The sequence below is a fragment of the Schistocerca americana genome, chromosome X (assembly GCF_021461395.2).
Source record: "Schistocerca americana isolate TAMUIC-IGC-003095 chromosome X, iqSchAmer2.1, whole genome shotgun sequence".
NCBI classification, from domain to species: domain Eukaryota; kingdom Metazoa; phylum Arthropoda; class Insecta; order Orthoptera; family Acrididae; genus Schistocerca; species Schistocerca americana.
The window spans coordinates 267,566,069-267,588,329 of NC_060130.1; the positions used below are offsets into that span (position 1 = coordinate 267,566,069).

Consider the following 22,261-nt stretch of genomic DNA (forward strand, 5'->3'; position numbering starts at 1 on the left):
TCACCAGACCGTAGATGAAACCCCCAGGAGCGGGTTTGGTGGGCGTGGACCGCAGAGGGAACACCTAGAACCGCAGCGGACGGAAAACGGAGCAGCAACGCTCCAGCAGGTCGCAGGGAATGGGCGCGGACCACAGAGGAAGCGCCTGCAGCCGTTGGTGGAGGGGGAAGGCCAAAGGCATTAATACTGGACCAGGTCCACTCGAGGAGCAGTCTCAGGTCGCACCTGATGAAGGTTACGAGCTACGTGACCGAAATATCGTGCAAGTACGACGCTGATATCCGGCAGAACACCCGACAACCCAAGATGTCAGTCTCTAAGCTGTTTCAGTAGTAAAAAGTGGCCTTGTACTGTGTTTGATAACTGCTCATGTTATTTACTGTGAGTTTAGAAATCAAAATGAGTACCAAATAATAATCTTTCTTTTTGAGAAAGGCAGTTGAGATTAGCCCCATCTTATCCAATGCCCAAATATTGTACCTAGTCTAAAATTAATATGATATTTGATTTGTGTATGAGGGGCGTTCAGTAAGTAATACAACACATTTTCTTCGTAAAGCAGGTTGGTTTTATTCAAAATTCAGTACATCATATTATTCCCCACTCGTTTGGCTTCAAAACCGTATGCTTCAACATAATTTCCGTTCAATACGACGGCCTTACGGCACCTTACTGGCAGAATGCGTACCACTCTAGTGGTCCACGTAGGAGCCATGGTCTTGCTGCATCAGTAACCTCCCAATCATCAACGTACTGTTTCTCGCTGATTGTATGCTTCATTGGGCCAAACAGATGGAAGTGGAAGGTGCGAGTCTGGGGTGTAAGGTGGATGAGAAAGAATAGTCCAATGAAGCTTTGTGAGCCCCTCTCGAATACACACATTGTGTAAGGCCTTGAGTCATGGAGAAGGGGAAGTTCGTTTACATTTTTGTGGCGACGAACACGCTGAAGTCGTTTCTTCAATTTCCTGAGGGTAGCTCAATACTCTTCAGAGTTGACCGTTGCATCATGAGGGAGGACACCAAACAGAATAACCCCTACAGAGTCCCAGAGGACCGTCGCCATCACTTTAGTGGATGAGCGTGCGGCTTTTAACTTTTTCGCGTGGGAGAGGTGGTGCGGCGCCACTCAATAGATTACCGTTTTGTTTCCGTTTCAAAGTGGTGAACCCATCTTGCAACGACTGTGACGATCAGCTGTCACGATCCGCCTCGTAACGCTCAAGCCACTCCGCACAGATGATCCTTCGTTGCTCTTTATGGTTTCCCGTTACGCGGCTAGGAAACCAGCGGGCACACGCCTTTGATTACCCCAAGTGGTGGACGAGTGTGTCACTACTACCAACAGAGAGTCCGGTTATGCATTGAGGTGTTTGATTATGATGTTTCGATCACCACGAATAAGTGTGTCCGTACGTTCCAGCAGTGCAGGAGTCACACCTGTGTGCGACCGGCCGGCGCGTCGGATATCGACAGGTTTGCGCGACATTGTTGCGTTGATGATAGAAGCCTCGTCCAACGACTCACCGTGCTTTTGTTCACTGCCAGGTCTCGGTAGACACTCTGGAAGCGCCTATGAATATCTACGATGCTCTGGTTTTCCACGAAACGAAACTTAATGACAGCTCTCTACTTGGAACGCCCTTCCGTTACAGACCTCATTTTAAAGGCTACGTATAGCGCCGACACCTATCGGAACTCTATGAAACTATAGGGGTTGAATCGGGAATATTCCACGATGTCCCACAACAAATTCCGTATCTTTTTAAACGAAATTGCCCAAGAGAAAAAATGTGTTGCGTTACTTACCGAACCCTTAAAATCCGTACCATAGCTCCGATGAAAACAGGTTAAAAGTAGTACAGGGTGAGCACAAAGTCTTCCTCTGATTATAAAAATGTATAACAGAATAACCGTTTGACATAATAAGTTACATTTGATGGCGTTACATAGGTTAGTGTTACTAGTTTTTTTAAGACCACTTACGTTAGTAAACCTCAACGTGTGCTCCCTTGGTAGCTCGGAGACTGTCGAGGCGGTATTCCAGTTCCCGCCATGTGTTTCGTAACATGGGTTGTATCACAGTACCCACAGCAGCTTGTATCTTAGCCTTCTACATCTACATGATTACTCTGCAATTCACATTTAAGTGCTTGGCAGAGGGTTCATCGAACCACAATCATACTATCTCTCTACCATTCCACTCCCGAACAGCGCGCGGGAAAAACGAACACCTAACCTTTCTGTTCGAGCTCTGATTTCTCTTATTTTATTTTGATGATCATTCCTACCTATGTAGGTTGGGCTCAACAAAATATTTTCGCATTCGGAAGAGAAAGTTGGTGACCGAAATTTCGTAAATAGATCTCGCCGCGACGAAAAACGTCTTTGCTTTAATGACTTCCATCCCAACTCGCTTATCATATCTGCCACACTCTCTCCCCTATTACGTGATAATACAAAACGAGCTGCCCTTTTTTGCACCCTTTCGATGTCCTCCGTCAATCCCACCTGGTAAGGATCCCACACCGCGCAGCAATATTCTAACAGAGGACGAACGAGTGTAGTGTAAGCTGTCTCTTTAGTGGACTTGTTGAATCTTCTAAGTGTCCTGCCAATGAAACGCAATCTTTGGCTCGCCTTCCCCACAATATTATCTATGTGGTCTTTCCAACTGAAGTTGTTCGTAATTTTTACACCCAGGTACTTAGTTGAGTTGACAGCCTTGAGAATTTTACTATTTATCGAGTAATCGATTCAGTTCGCCGACGTCAGCAACTGGTGTTCCAGCAAGATGGAGCACCGCCCCCTCCCACCCCTCCCCTCCACATTGGGCTTTGATAGTGCGTGATTTCCTGGATGAAACATTTCCGGATCGGTAGATTGGAAGGAACGGTCCAACACCCTGGCCACCCCGCTCTCCAGACATTACGCCCCTAGCCTCTGGGGTTATAACAAGGACAGAGTCTTCGTCACGCCAGGTGCTGACGTCGACGAACTGAAAGCTAGGGTACAAGCTGTAGTGGTTACTGTGACAGAACACATGTTACGAAACACCTGGCAGGAACTGGAATACCGCCTCTCCGAACTACCTAGGGAGCACACGTTGAGGTTTACTAACGTAAGTGGTCTTAAAAATACTAGTAACACTAAACAACGTAACGGCATCAAATGCAAATTATTATGTCAAACGATTATTGTAATAACAATAACAATAATAATTGTAATAAATTGTTATAATCAGGGCAAGACTTTATGCTCACCCTGTATTACCGACTGGCACAGAAAACAGTAAACATTCATTTATAGAGAATGTTATTTTCTATAAAACTAAAGTGATTTTTCTATGAACTAAACTGTTTAAAAACTAAGATAACTGATGTTGTGCTAAGTAAAGATAGATATGTTCGTCATATAATGGCAATCCTATTTTCTGGAAGCAAATTCTAACCAAGTAACAAAATCACCAATTCAGTATAGGTACAGCTGCGGTAGGAATTTTAGTTTAGTGGAAATTCGTTTCATTTTCTTAGTACAGATAATGGAGAATGACAACAACTGCATTTAATGTTTCAGCTGAATGTACTCACCAATTCATACAAACGGTATCTGGTGGGCCTAAAAGCAGCAGACTGTCTTTTGGTGTCTAAGATGAGGAATCAAGAATTTATGCGACTTGTTGTAGAGCCTACTGTACCTCGGCGGAAACCTGACCTCACAACATTTTTACATAAACCATTAGAGGTGAATTTACTTTTTTTCCTTACTCTATTTTATGATGTCAGTTGATTTTTAAGTTATTCTTGTGTTAAAGTATCTGTAACATTGGACTGAATCTAAGTATGATTTCATTGTTCATAGCTAAATTTTCAGCACTGGCAGCAATTCACCTGCTCCTTTTCCTTCACAAGTACTTCATCTGTTGTTAATGGGTGCAACAACAGAATGAAAAACGAAAAATATTGCGTGATGGTAGTGAAATCATCTGAATTAAATTAATTTCTAGAACAGTAGCATGTGTTACACAGATCCTGCCACATTGTATGAATGGTTAGTTTGAAACCAACTAACATATCTCGTAAGGGACACACAAATGGCCGGAGTGACATCCAGTTGAAAGACTTACACCGGGCCGTTAACACAGACGAAAATTTTAATGATAATTAATACAGTTTTGGTGGAGACACTAAAAATACTCCATATGCCTGAAGTTACTGTTTTATTTACTTAAACATGTTACGCCTACATCTACGTGATTACTCTGCTGTTCACTGTAAAGTGTCTGGCAGAGCGTTCAATGAACCACCTTAAAGCTGTGTCTCTACCGTTCCACTCTCGAACGGTGCGCGGGAAAAACGAGCACTTACATTTTTCTCTGAGAACCCTGATTACGTAACATATGTAACATTTAGTGTCTTTATTTGTGGGAAGGAGGTATGTTCTTGTTGATAGTGTTTGGTTATCAGGCACCAAAACGCTCTTTTTAAAATCACTGATGTTTATAGTAGGATGAATATATCACTATTCGAACGAAAATCAGAAGTAATGGGATATGCTCAAGTAAGTTTGCAGGCTCAAAACGTAACCTAAGTGATCAGAAGTATACATAAATCTATCTGAAATATCACATTTTCCCATGTTTTCATCTCATTATGTTGTACCTGATGCAATACTAGACGGCAGGGGAACCCCACGAAATCTTGAATGAGATTTTCACTCTGCAGCGGAGTATGCGCTAATATGAAACCTCGTGGCAGATTAAAATTGTGTGCCGAACCGAGACTCGAAATCGGGACCTTTGCCTTTCGCAGGCAAGTGCTCTACCAACTGAGCTATCCAAGCACGACTCACGACCCGTCCTCACAGTTTCAGTTCTGCCAGTACCTCGTGTCCTACCTTCCAAACTTCAGAGAAGCTCTTCTGCGAATTGGTAGAGCACTTGCCCGCCAAAGCCAAAGGTCCCGAGTTCGAGTCTCGGTCCGGCACACTGTTTTCATCTGCCAGGAAGTTCCACGAAATCTTGTTGAGATGGTGCAAAATTAAAATTCTTTCTTCATGGGGATCTGCTGTGACGATAAATATCAATGGAGATTTCTGTGGCCTGACAAGTGTTTATTTACACATGGTCACACAAGTTTTCATTCAGCTTTCATTCAGGTCTCTCAAGAGATCAGTCCATGGAAAAGGCTCTTCACCTAATACCATACAAAATGAACTAGTGCCCTGTCGAATAAAGACACAAAAATTATCATTGTCAAACTGGATCTTTATCGTAGGCACCACATAGATAGGGAAAGTCAGTCTGTGCTCCTCTGCAATGCTACTGTCAAGAGGACAAACAATGTCCTCTCTTTGAGAATCACATCAGGTGAGTGTGTTAATACCCACCTCAAAATTTCACCATCAACAATAAGTACTCCTAAACGTGCCATTCACCAGTCGTTTCCCATATCAGTAATCTACCATAGCATACTGTGGATTACCTCTCTGCAAAATATATTTCCATTATTTCGGTTTACCACTGTCTAGTCGAGCAAGGAATTTCTAGAGTATGGGGATATCCTGACAAAATTTGATTTTGAACCTTATGTTCCATGAATCAGACGGGAAAATCGCACTTTCTGGTAATAATCCCCTGAAACATGCAGAGGTATTTTAAAATACCCACATTCATGACTGAAATGAAAAGGGGGGATGTGACAGTGATACACAACAAGGTATACTACACCACATTCTGCAAGACGGCTTATGGGGTATACATGTTGATGACTGAAATATAGATAAACTCTTTCTTATTTATTGGTGCTCTAGGACCAGCTGAAACTAGTATGCCCAGAGTACCTGTGGTGTCCAATAATCTGATTGGACTGGATGTCCATTATTTCTCAAGAGTTGTCCACAATGCTTTCTCACAGTTTCTTGTAATGGTAGTTGATTTCTGTATGATAACCAGTCTACCCAAACCAACACCTACTCGTATATATTAGTGAGTATGCTTTAAGTTTACTGGTATTTTGATGATGGCATGAAATATTTTTGATAGTGTTCATTATAATAAAACCTAATATTAACATTTCCTTAAATTTTAAATAGGTGTGTTTTTTTGTCCTTATATAATTAATGCAAAGCTCATCAAAATGACTAAACCAAGCAAACATATCGAGTTCTGTTGTTACCATAAGAGTTGTAGTCTATCTATCAATCAGTTATCACTCAGTCAGTCCGTCCCTTTCTTTCTCTCTCCCTTTCCCTCTCCCTCTCCCTCACACACACACACACACACACACACACACACACACACACACACACACACACACATACACCACCACAAGCACTTTGTGTCTCTATCATCTTGGAGTATCAGGAAGACATCATCTGCGTCGGTTAAGATGAGTGTTTTGAGGCCCTACAGGCTGATATCTGTTAGAGTGTGGTAGACATGCCACTGCAAGGGTTCCAAGGCGACCTTGAATTCACTATAATGGTACTATATCATGTTACAAGAATCAGGAATATTTATCACCATTCTGCCTTGCAGATGCTGCGTAAACAAGTATTTGCCAATTATTTTCATTCTACATTGTAGTTGTATATTTGATTGTATGGCTGAACCTTTTATATTTCAGCATTATCGTGATATTCTAAAACTGCTTCAAACCATTCTGCACCAGACCAAAGTTACCGAAGATGACTACCCTATTCTTTCTAAAGTGGTTCACGAGTTTCAGGTAAGTTTCTTACAGCTTGAAATAGTATTTTCATTGAATAATATCTTCGGATATGTTCAACATAATTAAAAGAACTGGGATTAATCTTTAAAGTGTTTCCATTTTGTAAGATTAAATTAATAGTTATGATTAACATGTGAAGTATATAACTTCTTTTTCTGCAGAAAATATGTAGATTGTTTCCATTACGCTAGTTAAGCCTTGTCTACAGTAACCTGTTAAAATAAAGCTACCCATTGAGTTAAAATGTATTTAAATGTGTTCTTCTTCATGCTTAGGATAATTGCTGTGCCATATGGCATTGACACGTAGTCATTAGAATCACGTGCAAAATTCAAAAAAAGCAAATCGTTAGTACTGAAAGACGTTTTACTACAACAACACTACAAAAATACAGACAGAGATGAATTGTTGCTTGTTTTTAAGAATACTCATTTTTCTAATGGACGTCAGTATCTAGAATAATGCAAATTCCTAGAGTTTTGCAAGGTTTGCAGATATTAAATTTCAAACTCTGGTGGTATGATGAAGTCAGTAGGGAAACTGATCATTGCCAGTTATCAACTCTAGCTGCTGCATCACAGTGGATCATACACTAAACGTGATATTCCTTTCCCCAGTTAGGAACAATTATCTGCAGTTTCATAGGTTTTACTAGCAGCGATTACTTTACTGTAACATTGAATCTATTGACTCATGGCAACCAACGCTGTTGTAGTTTGTGTAGATGCGGACCAATGGATATGTTTTCAGATTTGTGTATGTTCCAGGGTGCAACTCTGTCATGTTGGTAGTTGTCTATAATCTGGTGGGTGAGCTTTGTGTCTCTTTCATCTTGGAGTATCAGGAAGACATCATCTGCGTCGGTTAAGATGAGTGTTTTGAGGCCCTACAGGCTGATACCTGTTAGAGTGTGGTAGACATGCCACTGCAAGGGTTCCAAGGCGACCGCGAACAAACCAGTGAACAAAGGGCAACCCTGTAGAAATCCTCTTTGTAGAGAGATGAGTTTCATGAACGTTTCATTCATTTTTAATGTCGAGGATGAGCCGTTGGAACACGAGGCGATGAGATCAGTAAAGGTGGAGTGAAGACCAAGAGCAGGAATTGTACGCAATAAGAATCCATAATCCATTCGGCAATATTTTCTTTCTATGGTTAAAAGTCAGGTGGATGTTGATTTGTTCGCCTGGCAAGTCATGTATATGAGATTTCGGCTATAATGAGCTAGAATTTTCATCACTGATTGCTCTCCAGTGGCAGTGTGTTGATAAATGAGGTTTCAGTCTGCTGGTAAGAGCTCGCGTCAGCGATTTGAAGTTGGAGTTTTACAACGTAATCGGCCGCAGAGCCTTTACAGTCATGGCTTTCATCATCTTTTGAATGAGTACCGTAAATCCCATGGTGAATTCCTCTGGTATGGTTGTACTTTGAAGCAGTTCGTTAATCATTTCTGTGCAGAAGTCGCCGAAGAAATGCCAATAGCACCCATAAAACCATACGGGTAGTCCGTCCACGGACGGTGATTTGCGCCGTGGTGTTGTTTTTAAAGTTTGGCGCCGTTTCTCTGTTGTAAATCTGAAGATTATTGTTCTATTTTGTAAGTCAGTAATTTTTTTGAATTGGTGCAATGCTCCTAGGTTTGAGGTGTGTGAGGTCTGTGATTTATTTAGAATACAAAATGATGTAGTGCTCTGGACGAAGAGCAACAGGTGGATTCCATATTCCTATATTTCCGTAAAACATTTGACACGATAACATACAGCTGACAGTTAACAAAGGTACAAGCATACGGAATCGGTTGCCAGACATGAGAGTGGCTCGAAGATTTCTTAAGTAACAGAACCCACTACGTTGTCCTCGGCGGCGAATGTTTATCAGAGACAAGGGTATCGTCATGAGTGCCCCAAGGATGCACGATAGAACCGCTTTATTCTCTGCATAAATAAAGGATCTGACGGACAGGATAAGCAGCAGTCTGCGGCTGTTTACTGATGATGCAGTGGTTTAGGGAAGATGTCATTGTTGAGTAACTGTAGGAGGATACAAGGTCACTTAGACAAAATTTCTAGTTGGTGTGATGGCAGGTAGCCTTAAAAGTAGAAAAATGTAAGCTAATGCAGATCAGTAGGGAATACAAACCCGTAATGTTCGAATACAGTATTAGTAGTGTGCTGCCTGACTCAGTCACGTCGATTAAATATCCGGGCCTAACGTTACAAGGCGATATGAAATGGAACGAGCATGTGAGAACTGTTGGAGAGAAGGCAAATAGTCGACATCGGTTTATTGTAAGAATTTTAGGAAAGATTGGTTCGCCTGTAAAGGAGACTGTATGTAGCACGCTGTTGCGACCTGTTCTTGATTACTGCTCGAGTGTTTGGGATCCGTACCAGGTCGGATTGAAGAAAGACATCGAAGCAGTTCAGAGGCGAGCTGTTAGATTTGTTACTGGTAGGTTCGATCAACATGCAAATATTACGGAGATGCTTCAGAATCTCAAATGGGAATCACTGGAGGGAAGGCGAAGTTCCTTTCGAGGAGCATTACTGAGAAAATTTAGAGAACTGGCATTTGAGGCTGACTGCAGAACGATTCTACTGCCTCCAACGTACATTTCCCATAAAGGCCAAGAAAATTAGATTAGAGAGGTCAGTGCTCATACGAACAATCGTTTTCCCTCGCTCTGTTTATGAATGGAACGGGAATCCTCCGCGACGCACCGTACAGTGGCTTGCAGAACATATGTGTAGATGTAGAAGTAGATGTAGATATATTCTATATCAGCCTGCTTCTGTATTTGATATCAATGTCATCGTGTATAGTTGCGATTAAGTGTGAACGGACCCGCCTCGGCTCTTGAAGTATGTGGTGAATGTATGAGGCTGTATAAATGCGGTCAGCAGAGTCCCGGGCACGAACTTTGTTCGACTTACTATACTCATGATATTTGCTTCAATCTCTGTTATTGCGGCTGTATTGTGGATAGAACACATGGCTTCAGGATATTCTTAACACAGTGCCAGTAAGTAACACTCAGTAGTCGTCTTACTCCATCTGCCTGGATTAACTACTTAGTTTGTGAGCAGCTTGTCTACTTCACCTTAGCGAGTTTGCTCCACCAAAATATACCTGACTGAAATCTTAGTCGCGCAGCGAAGGCCAGTCGCCAAGTTTGCTCGGCTTGTGTTTGTATAGCCATACAATATCGCTGATCACGACTGTCACGAAATTTCAACTGGAAATGAAGTTTATTTCTGACCAGCATTAATGCAATGTCAGAACATTTCACACAACTAATTACGACTAGAATATCAACGAAAGAATATAATCAGTAAACAAACAGACAGCAACAGAAATAACAAAACCGCCGATCATCTGACACAACTGCTGTCACTAAATGTCAGTTACAGTCTAAGGTTTATTTATGACGACTACCAAAAGAAAGCAACATACAACAAAACTGGCCAATATTCCTACAATAACGTGAAATACACTGAAGAGCCAAAGAAACTGGTACACCTGCCTAAAATCGTGTAGCGCCCACCCGAGAACGCAAAAGTGCCGCAACACGACGTGGCATGGACTCGACTAATGTCTGAAGTAGTGCTGGAGGGAACACACCACGAATCCTACAGGGCTGTCCATAAATCCGTAAGAGTACGAGGGGTGGAGATATCTTCTGAACAGCACGTTGCAAGGCATCCCAGATACGCTCAATAACGTTCATGTCTGGGGAGTTTGGTGTCCAGCGGAAGTGTTTAAACTCAGAAGAGTGTTCCTGGAGCCAGGTCCAGGAACTTTTTAAACTTTTTCGCCATTGTACAGTATGCAATAGTTAACCAGCCATTACCACACTGTGCAGCATCAATTTCGGTAAATGTGAAATTCAGTACACACCCACAAAATACAGAGGGGCCTGCAATATAACGTGAGCTCGAACACCACTAGCTGTAGCAATTTCCAAATCGTCTATAGCGTTGTAAACAGTCATACGGAAACGTCTTCTAAAACCGAGCGAGGTGGCGCAGTGGTTAGCACCTTGGACTCGCATTCGGGAGGACAATGGTTCAATCCCGCGTCCGACCATCCTCATTTAAGTTTTCCGTGATTTCCCTAAATCGCACCAGGCAAATGTCAGTATGGTTCCTTTGAAAGGGCACGGCCGACTTCCTTGCCTAAGCCGATGAGACCGATGACATCGCTGTTTGGTCTCTTCCCCCAAACAACCCCAACCCAAACGTCTTCTAAATCTCCTGTAACGGCCCACCTTCTGTATGAGCATTCCAATGCTGTTGCACGAGCGGCTGCACGAAGCCTGACGCCTTCTTAAAAAAATGATTACTTATACAGACAAAAATATTGCGACAGTCACTGCCTATCAGCCCTATCTGTTCCCAGTTGCCGTCTATGAAAATTTCTCCAGACTTTCTTGTCCAGTGGGATGACACCATTGTAGAACTGATTGGTAGCACATGTTTAGAGGTGACTGAGCGAAAAGAGGAGTGTCTTCATAAAACTTCACAATGGCAGGACATAAACCTTCTGGGATGACGAGTGACTCTTTCTGTTCTATTGGATCGTAATTCATAACATGCAGTGTTCTTTCTATCAAACAGACTTCTCACTTAATGGTTTCTTTCTTCTCTCGACACTTGTCGGTCTTCATCAATGTTGGATTATCCCGCTGTTCTGCAGCAATGACAGTTATTGCAGTAATATCTGAATTATCATTCTGGTATGTGTACGTGTGTGTGTGTGTGTGTGTGTGTGTGTGTGTGTGTGTGTGTGTGTGTGTGTGTGTCTGTGTGTGTGTCTGTGTGCGTGTGTGTGTGTATGTGTATGTGTAAGTGCTGCTGTGCCATCATACTACTCATGGCTCAGTGCTCATCTTGTTAGTCACCCCCACAGACTCTTCTATCAGCCAGCATAAAGAATAGTAGTCCATTGCAATAGTGATTATTCTACCCAATAAATATGGTCATGATTTACGGATCACTCGGATAACTTTAAGGAACTTCATCTTAATGACAGAATATGTCTTCTCCAGTTTTTAAAGAATTCTGGAAGCACGAGAAATCGCTTCACCAGCACCTAATTTGTTTGCAGTGGCACTGCACCTACCTCACAACCATCAGAATCGGTGCATAGTGCTCTATTAATAGAAGGTATCATGTCCATGAAGACAGAGGAAGAAGAAAAATAATTGTCATTAGATCATTAGGAATGGAGAACATACTCAGATACGGAAGGATGGAAAGCAACTTCGGCCATGCCCTTCCAAAGGAACCAGTCCCTCATTTGCTTGCAGCAGTTTTCGGATGCGAAAGAACTCTACAACTGAATGGCTAGAAGAGGATTTGAACAGTTGTCCTCCAAATTATGAATTCCGTGCCTTACCACTGTATCACCTCACTTGATCTTAAAGACAGATAAACATGTTCGCTGTTCCTCCTCCTCAGAAAATTCGGCATCTCTCTGTAGAAGTTCTTCCAATGGCCAAGCTTTACAAAACTCCATCAGTAGGAGCAAAATCTACTAATACTGCTCACATCACAAATGTGCTGACCACCTGGAAAATATGTTACGGCTTAAACTTTCTGTTAAGGGGGACAGGCGCAGTGTCCATTAACTTTGTGTCCAGATTTTATCTTTAGTGAATGAAGAGGTATTTCCTCAGAATTATGTTAATGTCTATAGTCGAGACACACGTTATCTTTGTGAAACAGCAGTGCCACCCAGCAGGAAAAGACACATTGTCTGCCTGAGGTGCCAAAGCTGGCTATCCCATCATGGGCTCGAAAGTGAATGAATGTTCTATAAACTAAAATGCACGACTTTAAATTTAACAACGCAATCTTTCGTCTTTTCCCTACCAGCTTTATCGCCCTTGAGCTTCTAGCAGACAGTCCATCTATTCACAGTGGGTCTAACTTTGCGCCTTTCAAACAGTGCAAGGTGTAATCGATTTGTGGGAATAGGTTGTTCCATTTTTAATCATTTTTCTTAGTTGTTAATAACGCATATTGGTGCAAAACCCCCATGTGCCACCTGTCATCTCCATAACGACCACAGGAGAAGACCTTCAGCACTTTGAACATTAACAATGTTATCTTGCAATATTTTTGCCCACTTCCTCCATAATCACCAGCATCTCAGGTACAGATCCGCGTATGTGAGTAATGACTAATGCTTAGATTATCAAAAGTGTTGATAGAGTGTTCCACTCTGGGTCATTTGGTCGACATTATTTCCATTACAGATTCGAAAAGACTAATAATTATCACAGAACACCCAATATGCACCAGTGTTCTTCACCCAGGTAAAGATCTGTTGGCAGTAGGAAAGTAACTTCCTCTGCTGTCGTCTGTAATAGTAATGTGGGATGATTCGTAGTTGTTCCTGATTATTTAGCTACTCCTTTGCGCTTATCATTGAAAATTAGTTGCTATTTTTCATGGAAGTTGGAGCCCAGCAGTCACTCTCACCACTCACTGGCGTTCAACAGTATTTTGTAAGTCTAAGTAATTTTGTACTGTTGACTAGGGCTCCATAGTTTAATTGAGCATCTAGACATATTGAATGGAACTCACCCCACTTTGTCTCATCAACTGATTTTAGTTGGAAAAACAGTTGTTGTATGAACTCCCTTCATAAACCTTGAGCTTCTACCTTCCACAGTCCATTACAATCTGATGCCTGCAATGACCTCGATCAGAGGACAATATTATTAGCACATTTGGAAGAGCAACAAAATTTAAGGAATGTTTTCTGTCGTCGATAGGTTTCCTCCCTACAAAGGCACCGGCAGAAATTTTCCATTCCCCAACTTCATCACAATGTTATTCATACTTCACAGTACAGTTTTCAGCTACCTACAGTAGGAATCTGATTGGGAAAAGTAGTCCCAGAGCTAATATGAGGCTAGATATGTTGGGTGAGCATGACGACGTTGATGTGATTCCTCAAGATCAAAACAAAGGCCGTCTGCATTCAAGGCTCATTGCTCCTCATTTTGATACCTATATTTGACATTCATAGCCCTAATAAAGTCCTATACTTCTTCTGTCACTAGATGTCTTACGAGAATTGGAAACTGCCGATGATTTTTAATGACTGCCACAGTTGCAACATTCGGAAACCTCTGTTAACTTACTCTAATATGGTATCTAACTGCAGTGCTCCAGTACCATATGATTAAACTCTTTTGGTGATGCACAGCTTGTATTAAGAATCGTGGATATGTACATAAGCCTTTTTAGTAGCCTAACTGGAGCCTCGCAAAGCCTCAGAACCTCCATCCAGCTGTTCCACAATTTAATCAGAAAAATTTACAATGTTAAGAAGAAGGTCATAAACAAAAGCCAATACTTAACAGAGTAAGGAAATTTTGCTACACAGACACAATGAATTCACAATTGGAGCTTGATTTGGAAATGGATTTAAAGCACTGCCATCTATGCACCAACATTTTTGTAAATAACGAAGTCTTAAAACTTCCTTAACATCATTAATATAAACTACAAATATTGCCAGGTAGTGTAAGTGAAGCCAGTGCACTACTAGCCATATATTATTATTCACTGCCTCATCTGAGACAATACAGATGCTATGGCAATATTCATCTTAGGACAGCATATGGATACAATCCTTATTTTTCATATGGATACAATCCTTATTTTGTGCATTCGTTGTTCAATTTAAGATAAAATAATTAGTATGCTAATACCAAATACTCAGCACCATTAATCACTTATGACTATCACATTTCCAAAATCACATCAATTGCTCTTCTCCTGTAAACTCTCTCTCATTTACTCTGTTATTAAAACCAGATTTAATAGCAGTTGTATAAAATGTAGTGGCTAAGATCTCAGACAAAGAAGAATGCAGGTGCATGTTGCAATAAACAACAACTGCAATCCATGTGATCTGTGAGTCACAAATACTGAAAATAGTAATAGTTAAATGCTCCACAAAACATAAGGCTCTTTTCCTATATGCATCTTTCACGAATAATCTATCATTTGTGTGTCATAAACTTATTGTTAGTTTCATGAATTCATCTATATCATACTCTCATTACATAGAAATATTGCCACACAAAATATTATGTGTCAATTTAATTGCTTATGTCTTTCAGAGTCTGCAACTGAGCAATTAGTTCATGAACTTGTTTCTTTTATAAATATTTCTTGTGCAAAAACAGGTTCTCATTCTTTTTATAATTTTTTTCTGTGAGTAACTTCTTGAAAACGTAAATACATACTAGTTTTCCTAAGTAATACATTAACACATTATGTATAAATGAAATGCCAAGTGTCACCATTGTCGTGTTTGTAATTACTGGCCAAAGTAATAAAGTACTGTTATTAAAACAGAATAGATAAAGAGAGGATTATTTGAAAAACTGATACAGTAATGAAATTTGAGTTTAACTATAACAAAAGTAAGGAAAACAAACAAACTGATACAAATGTGAGACTTGCCTCTGACTCAGATTCATATATGATGAAACTTCATTTTTTTAATAACCTGAATAGATGATTAGAAAATATCGAAAGTAAGTATCAGTAAAGGAAACAGATAAATAAAGAGTTTCTTATGTATAGTTACTTTCTAGTATGATATTCGTAACCAAGAAACTTGAGGCTCTTTGTGGGACAGCATGTCCCCAGCTAAATTATATATTTTGTTTCACAAATGTAAGACACACACATCACATTACTCTGAATACTCTGTAATGGATAGTATCAAGAAAATAGTGACCCAATGAACTAGCAAACACAATTTCAAGCTTTTTGCTTTCCAGATAATGTGAGAATGAGACTAAACAAGAAGAGAGTGACATCAGAAGCTGAATGGTAGCTGCGAATAATTTAAAGAATTCACTCACACAATACCAAACATCCATTTGTTTTTGGAATGAACAGATAATGGGGTATTATGGTGAAAGCAAATAAATTTTCTCCACATTCAGTATGTCAATTCATTTTATAATTGTTTAATAAATCATTGCATTGGAATGCAATTTTGTCTCTGATATTTGACTCTAATATGGCTTTTTGATAGATACATATATATATAGATAGAATTAGGCAGATAGATCAATAGATACCTAAAACGATAGCTAGATATATAGATATTTCTCCTGCTTCATATCAAGTTGTGCTTACTGTTCTGTATCGTGAGATTCCTCCAAACAAGTTCACTGACTAGTTTCACAATGTTACCTGAAATGAAAAACTTAGTTAAACAGCTCTTGGAAAAAGATAGTGTTGTGCGCCCTAAAACACTAATCATCATCATCATCTGGAAAAAGATAAAAAGTGGAAGCCACTCATTATATGAAGCATTATCACTTCCAGACCTTTATTTCATTGTTACTTCTTATTGCATCGTTTGATTTATTTACTTCACAAGAATGTCTGTTTCTTGAAAATTTATTGTATCGTTCTTTTAGTTATTGAAAACCAGTAGTCATTAAGCAGTTCTTAAACTTTTGAGAATATAAGTTTGCTCTGTAGACCTTCAGTAAAGAAGCAGTTCCTATGCTGAAAATCTCAGTTTTAAGTCAATAATTTGTACTCAAATATTGATATGGCATGTCGATGACATAAAATAATGTTCACTCACACACTTTTTTTAATTTCTGTAATTTTTGTTATAATAAATGTTTTCTAGGATTTCCCACATATCTTTCTGGTCTTCATTCTTCCACATTAGCTTCATATTCAGATCACTCTGATCTCATACTAATCTCTATTCTTACAATGTCCAAGCATTTCACAGACTTTGTCAAAAGCCTTAACCTTCTGTAGTTGTTTGACCACATCACTGAATTTTGTATTAATCACCAACAGCAATGAAATCCTTTGGAGCTATATATGATCCTTCCTTCCGTTTGAATATGATTTGTACTTCCCTGTCTAGGAATCTGTTACCTTAAATAACAAAACTAGTGTTATTGGACAAAATCAAAAACTATTTTCCACTATTTTAGCAACTTCTTAATAGTTCTTGGTCTTCACTGTTAAGTCAATATACGTTTTTTCTTCGTTTTATTTTAAGAATATATTGTGTAAAATCAGTCTTTTTGAGGAGCATATCATTTAGAAAAAGTTATCTGTGAAGAAGAAGGATCGGAACTTTCCCAGCGTTACCATGTGTTTTTGATCTCTTCATGTCGAAGACAAAAAAATTGTACATGTTTGTTGAATGTGTGAACAATGTGAATGACCTGACAGCAACATACAATGTATACAGGGCATAAGGGGCAGTCAAATGAAAACGAGACAGAAAAATGTAGGTAAATTGTCTATTACTTCAAAAGTAATAGCCATAACTGTTAATACATTTATCCCACTGTGAGACAAGATGGTCACCGTCTTCAGAGAAAAAGATTGTGGTTCCTTATGGAATCATGACTACACCCAGGCGTACATCGGTTCGTCTGAAGCAAATCGACAGCCACGAATGTCTTTCTTCAGGGGTCCAGCAATCTGGAACTCTCATGGGAGAGATCGGGACTTAAAGGTGGATATGTAAAAGTTTCCCGGTGAAACGTCTGCAGAGAAGTCGAAATAACAGGCACGCCTGCTCCGGGAAAGTCATGATGTCCTTTGTCTTTTACTGCAAGGGCCTACTGCTCATTGATTTTCTGCGAAACGGCGCCTTAATTAATGCACAGCAGTAAGTGGACACTTTGAAAAAAATGAAGTGCACCTTCAGGTCCAGACGCCTAGGAAAACTGACGGGCGGCGTCATTCTGTTGTAGGATATGCTCGCCCACATGCTGACAAGGTTATTTCGACTACGCTATAGCAGTTTCGCTGGGAAGCCCTTATCATCCTCCATACAGTCCCGATCTCTTCCCGTATGATTTCCATATTTTTGGAGCCGTGACGAAAGACATTCGTGGTGGTCGATTTGCTTCGGACGAAGAGGTGCACACCTGGGTACAATCATGGTTCCACAGGCAACCGCAAACATTTTTTCCATAAAGGCACTAATCGTCTTGTTTCACAGTGGGATAAATTTTTCAACGGTTACGGCGATTTCTTTTGCAATTATAAACACTTTTTTCCGTACGTCTCGTTTCCATTTGACTGCCCCTTATACTATCAAAATAGACTATCAAGAATGCAAATGCTCTCACTTCACTGCTCATGTTCTAGCTAGGACGATGTAGGATGAGTCATGGACGAGTAATGGCATAAATAAAAATATATAAAAAAGCGGCTGGTTGTTGTATTTCTGAAAATAATGTAATGCACAGTCACGGAGTTAAACAACCAGCAAAATGGATAAATTATTGATAGGATAATAGTTCTAGGTGGATCCTTCTTTTGACGTAGTAACCAGTGACATCAGAGAAAACTACCAAGCTATGCCTTTATAGAAGGGGGAGAGTTTAATCGCCCTTGAATATATTGGGAAAATCACAAAATCCATAAGAAGCTGGTGACGCTAAACTTCCTGTAAAATTGTGCTAATAGCCATCAAGAGCAGTTAATGGAAACTGAAGGAACTGTTAATGGAGATCTTAATGTTTCAGTTTACTTTAACATCAAAATTCATCATTTATTTCATCTTGAATTACGATGTGTACACATACTCCATAGAATGTTTTCTTATGAATTAAAGTGCATGCACAAGATGAGACAATACTAGAGTGACACAAGAGGTCTAGAAAAATATATCCCTCTGCAATTATATTTTCATATGAATATGTCCCATGTGCATACTGGTAATAATCACACGATAACTGTAATTGAAACACTTTCTCCTGAACACAGTTAATTCTGTCAAACTATTTAAGAAAATGCGAAAAATTAGGCACTTCCCCATTTTAATAATTTTAATTTAGTCATTTGATTAACTATAATTAAATCTTAAAAAGCACCCATGTAAATATTATCTTTTTAAACATTTATTCCTTTTAGATATAGACCTCTATACTTTACTTCAGTGTTGGCTTCACAGTAATATAATGTTGCAACGTACTGGTAAAAATGTTTCTCAACCTCAGCGGTGACACAAACAAGTAATGCCATAGCTTTCTTCTACTATTGCATGGATCAAGATTTTGACAGACTTAGTAGCAAAATGTGTCATTTATTGCCTTACACCAGCAATTACCGAAGGTTACATAATATAGACCTTAGACAGTAGATAGTTTTAGTATTCAAAAAATTCATAGGAAATTTCTCAGCCAATTTAAGCATGCACAAATATATTGTTGTAAGTGGGAAATATGTAGTATATTTATAACACTGATAAGAACTTAAAATTACACAGTGGCCACTTGACCACATGCCCACAACCAGGAAGAAAACCCAAGATTTATGTTTTCCATTGTAGTCAACCCATTTGCTTCCACTGTCACTTAGAGACAACTAGCTAATGAACGTATTTCTTATAGCACCCTTATTAAAAGGTCCTGTGCTTTATTTGAAGATACTGCCATCAATTTTTTCTGGGAGATCTTAGGAACGTGGCAAAGTTTTTTTTTAGAAGAGCCAGCAAACAAAAGAGTAAAACCTCATTGATTTTGAAGTTGAGAAGTCTACTGTAGTATCTACAAAAGTATTAGAGGTAGAAAACCTATATCTTAATGAGTGCCCCGGAATTTCTTCCAGACTGTCATTGCGTAGTACTAAGGAAAGGAAATAGTAGACCATCAGTACAGGATGTCCCGTTTATCTCGCTCACCCAAAATAACTTTTTCTGATGTGTTAAATGAAAAATTGTTTTAACTAGTGTTTTTAACATCACTGAGTAGCTTTTGCTGAGGGTATGCATTGTATGTATCCCCAAAGGTGTAATAGATATGAGTAGAGGTTAAATATTTAAATGGAACTATGTGCATTTTATTCAAGAATACACTTACCCTCTCCAAGAGTTATTCAAAAATTTATCACACTGTACCATTTTTGTTAGTAAAACGTACATGTACAAACGATAAAGAGTGCACAGGATGTGAAGAAACCGAACGCTCTACTTCCATGATTGTACATTACGTACACAGTGTAGAGCTGTAGCAGAGGTGTGGGGTTTGTTTATGATTTCCGACTCATGTAAACCCTAGTACTCCTCCTCCGCCCCCCCCCCCCCCTCCGCCCACCTCATTTGTTTCTGCTTTAGCGTACGGTACACTGCATACCAGTGTAGTCATGTATCAGAGTAACTTAGTAACTGTATGGCGATAGTAAACATTGTGAATACAATTTTTGTTATGCGAAGGTGTATGATGTACACGAATGATGATAATGCAGAAAAGCTGTTGATCTACGGAGAAAGTACTTTGACAGGAACTAATTCAGTAACTTAAGTTTTTATGTTCATTACTGTTAGTGAACATTATAATTATTACGCTATTATGTCTATCTTGTACTCTACTGCACATACCTGCACTCTAATTAGCTGTAGGCGGCGAAATTCTGTTTAGGCGTAACTACTGTACAGCAGACGCTTCCCTGATAAGCCAACGCCTTCTCGCTGGATGTTTGGTCGTCTCATTTCTCATCTCCGTGAAACGGGAAGTTTAAATGCAAGTCCTCGAAATCGTCGTATAACACGAAAAGACGAGGCTGCTGAGGTCGCTGTGCTCCCTGCCGTAGCCGTAAATCCTCAACTCAGCACACGACGAATTCAACACGAAGTTGGTGTCTCGAAAGTGCACATCGCATTCTGAAACTGCATAAATTCCATCCTTAGCATGCTCATTTACACCAAGAACTTCATGTATGACTTCAACAATAGGGTTCGATTTTGTAAGTGGGCTCAGCAACAACTTCAGACTAATGGTAATTTCTTCTCAGATGTTGTTTTTACTGACAAGGCGTCATTTTCGCACAAGGAATTGTCAGTATGAGAAATATGAATTATTGATCCATCAAAAATCCACGATGTCCACGACAGCTAGAACATCAACGTCCATTGGAACGTTAATTTTGGTGCAGAGTTATTGGAGATATCATTATAGGCCCTTTCTTTGTAAACAGCAACCAAAATGGCAGACCATAGGCCCGATTCTTTTAGACACACTCTTCCTGTTCTCTTGGACGCAGTACCTCTGAATCATAGGATGGTCATGTGATATCAGCATGATGGATGGCCTGCAGATAGCGCCTTACGAGCACGACGAATTCTGGACCGTAAATACCCTAATAGGTGGATTGGATGTGGTGGGCCAGTTAATTAGCCTGCCCGGTCTTCGGTCCTTACAACGCGGGATTATTGTCTGAGCAATCAAGGATGCTGTCTACCAAAATGTTCCAACAATACCAGAGGACATGCAGCAACGCATTATTGATGCTTGTACAGCCATCACAGAAGACGTAGTATGCGATGAAGCACGTCCTTTATCGACAGAACGACCTTGTGTATGAATGCCAATGGTCACCATTTTGAACATGTGGTATAAACGCTCTATTTTTCATGCAGTGGTAGCATCACAGTAAAAGTTACTACAAAGGGCTGTGTTACATCTGCATTGTCATAAGTACTGTTATACGATACTGTACAATAACAAGATCCCGTTACTGTAGAATGCCAGTATTGTTGCATTCAATGTTTATTGGTAATTTGTAAAATGTTGGAACGCTCCTGAAAGAAGTTAAATAATGTAGTTAATGAAATGCACTGAAGTGATGTTTAAATTAGAGAAGTTATGTATTATTTATCATTTCTATAGCTACTAGTTTCGTGGATATAATGGTACAGTGTCATACATTTTTGAATAGCTCTTGGAGAGGGTGAGTGCATTCTTGAATAAAATGTACAGGGTGCCACTAAAAAAATTTAACCTCTGCCTCGTATCTCCTGTTTGGATACATAAAACGTAAAGCCTCGGCAAGAACGACCTAATGATGTCAAAATACATTGGTTGAAACAATTGTTCATTTAACGCACAAGAAAAAAGTTATTTTTTATGAGCAATACAAATAGGACAGCCTGTATATTGGGTGAGCATTAATAAAAGTTACCAACGGCATGAATTGATTCCTGATTGGAATGAAGGAAAAGAGGTTCAAATGGAGGAAAAAGGTCCTATGGACATGAGTCCAGAGATGCATCGTTGCCACGATAGATGGTGCTAATGAGTGAAATGTCCCCTGACCACGTGTCGTGTGTCCCTTCTGTGCTGCAGGCTGTGTGATTTACGCAGTGTATTTTAAGCAGCAGAATTGCCCGGTATTCATATCGGGAACAAGCCGAGGTGGTGTTTCTGTACGGGCAAGCAGATGGAAACGGTCGAGAGTCAGCGCGACTATATCAAAACAAGTACCCTCACAGACACCAAACACAATACACTACATGTAATGCCCTTTCACGCGGCTTGTTGCCTACGTGAATATATGACAATTCTGCTTCTTACAGCACGCTGCGTCAATCACACAGCCCACATTTCACGAGGAACCCACGGCACTTAGTCAGAGGAACTGTCATTCGACAACGCCATCTGCCGTGGCAACACTACATTTCCGGACACACGTTCATAAGACCTCTTATACTCCATCATTTCCAGTC

At 39.9% G+C, this 22,261-nt stretch overlaps 1 protein-coding gene across 1 annotated transcript in view; it reads left to right on the top strand.

The window, feature by feature from the left end:
* LOC124555588 overlaps positions 1-22,261 on the top strand; it is a 1,059,882-nt gene that overhangs the window by 655,277 nt on the left and 382,344 nt on the right. Inside the window, exons 10-11 of the mRNA XM_047129551.1 lie at positions 3,576-3,743; positions 6,626-6,727. Coding sequence (XP_046985507.1) covers positions 3,576-3,743; positions 6,626-6,727 — 270 coding nt within the window. The remainder of the gene's footprint in view (positions 1-3,575; positions 3,744-6,625; positions 6,728-22,261) is intronic.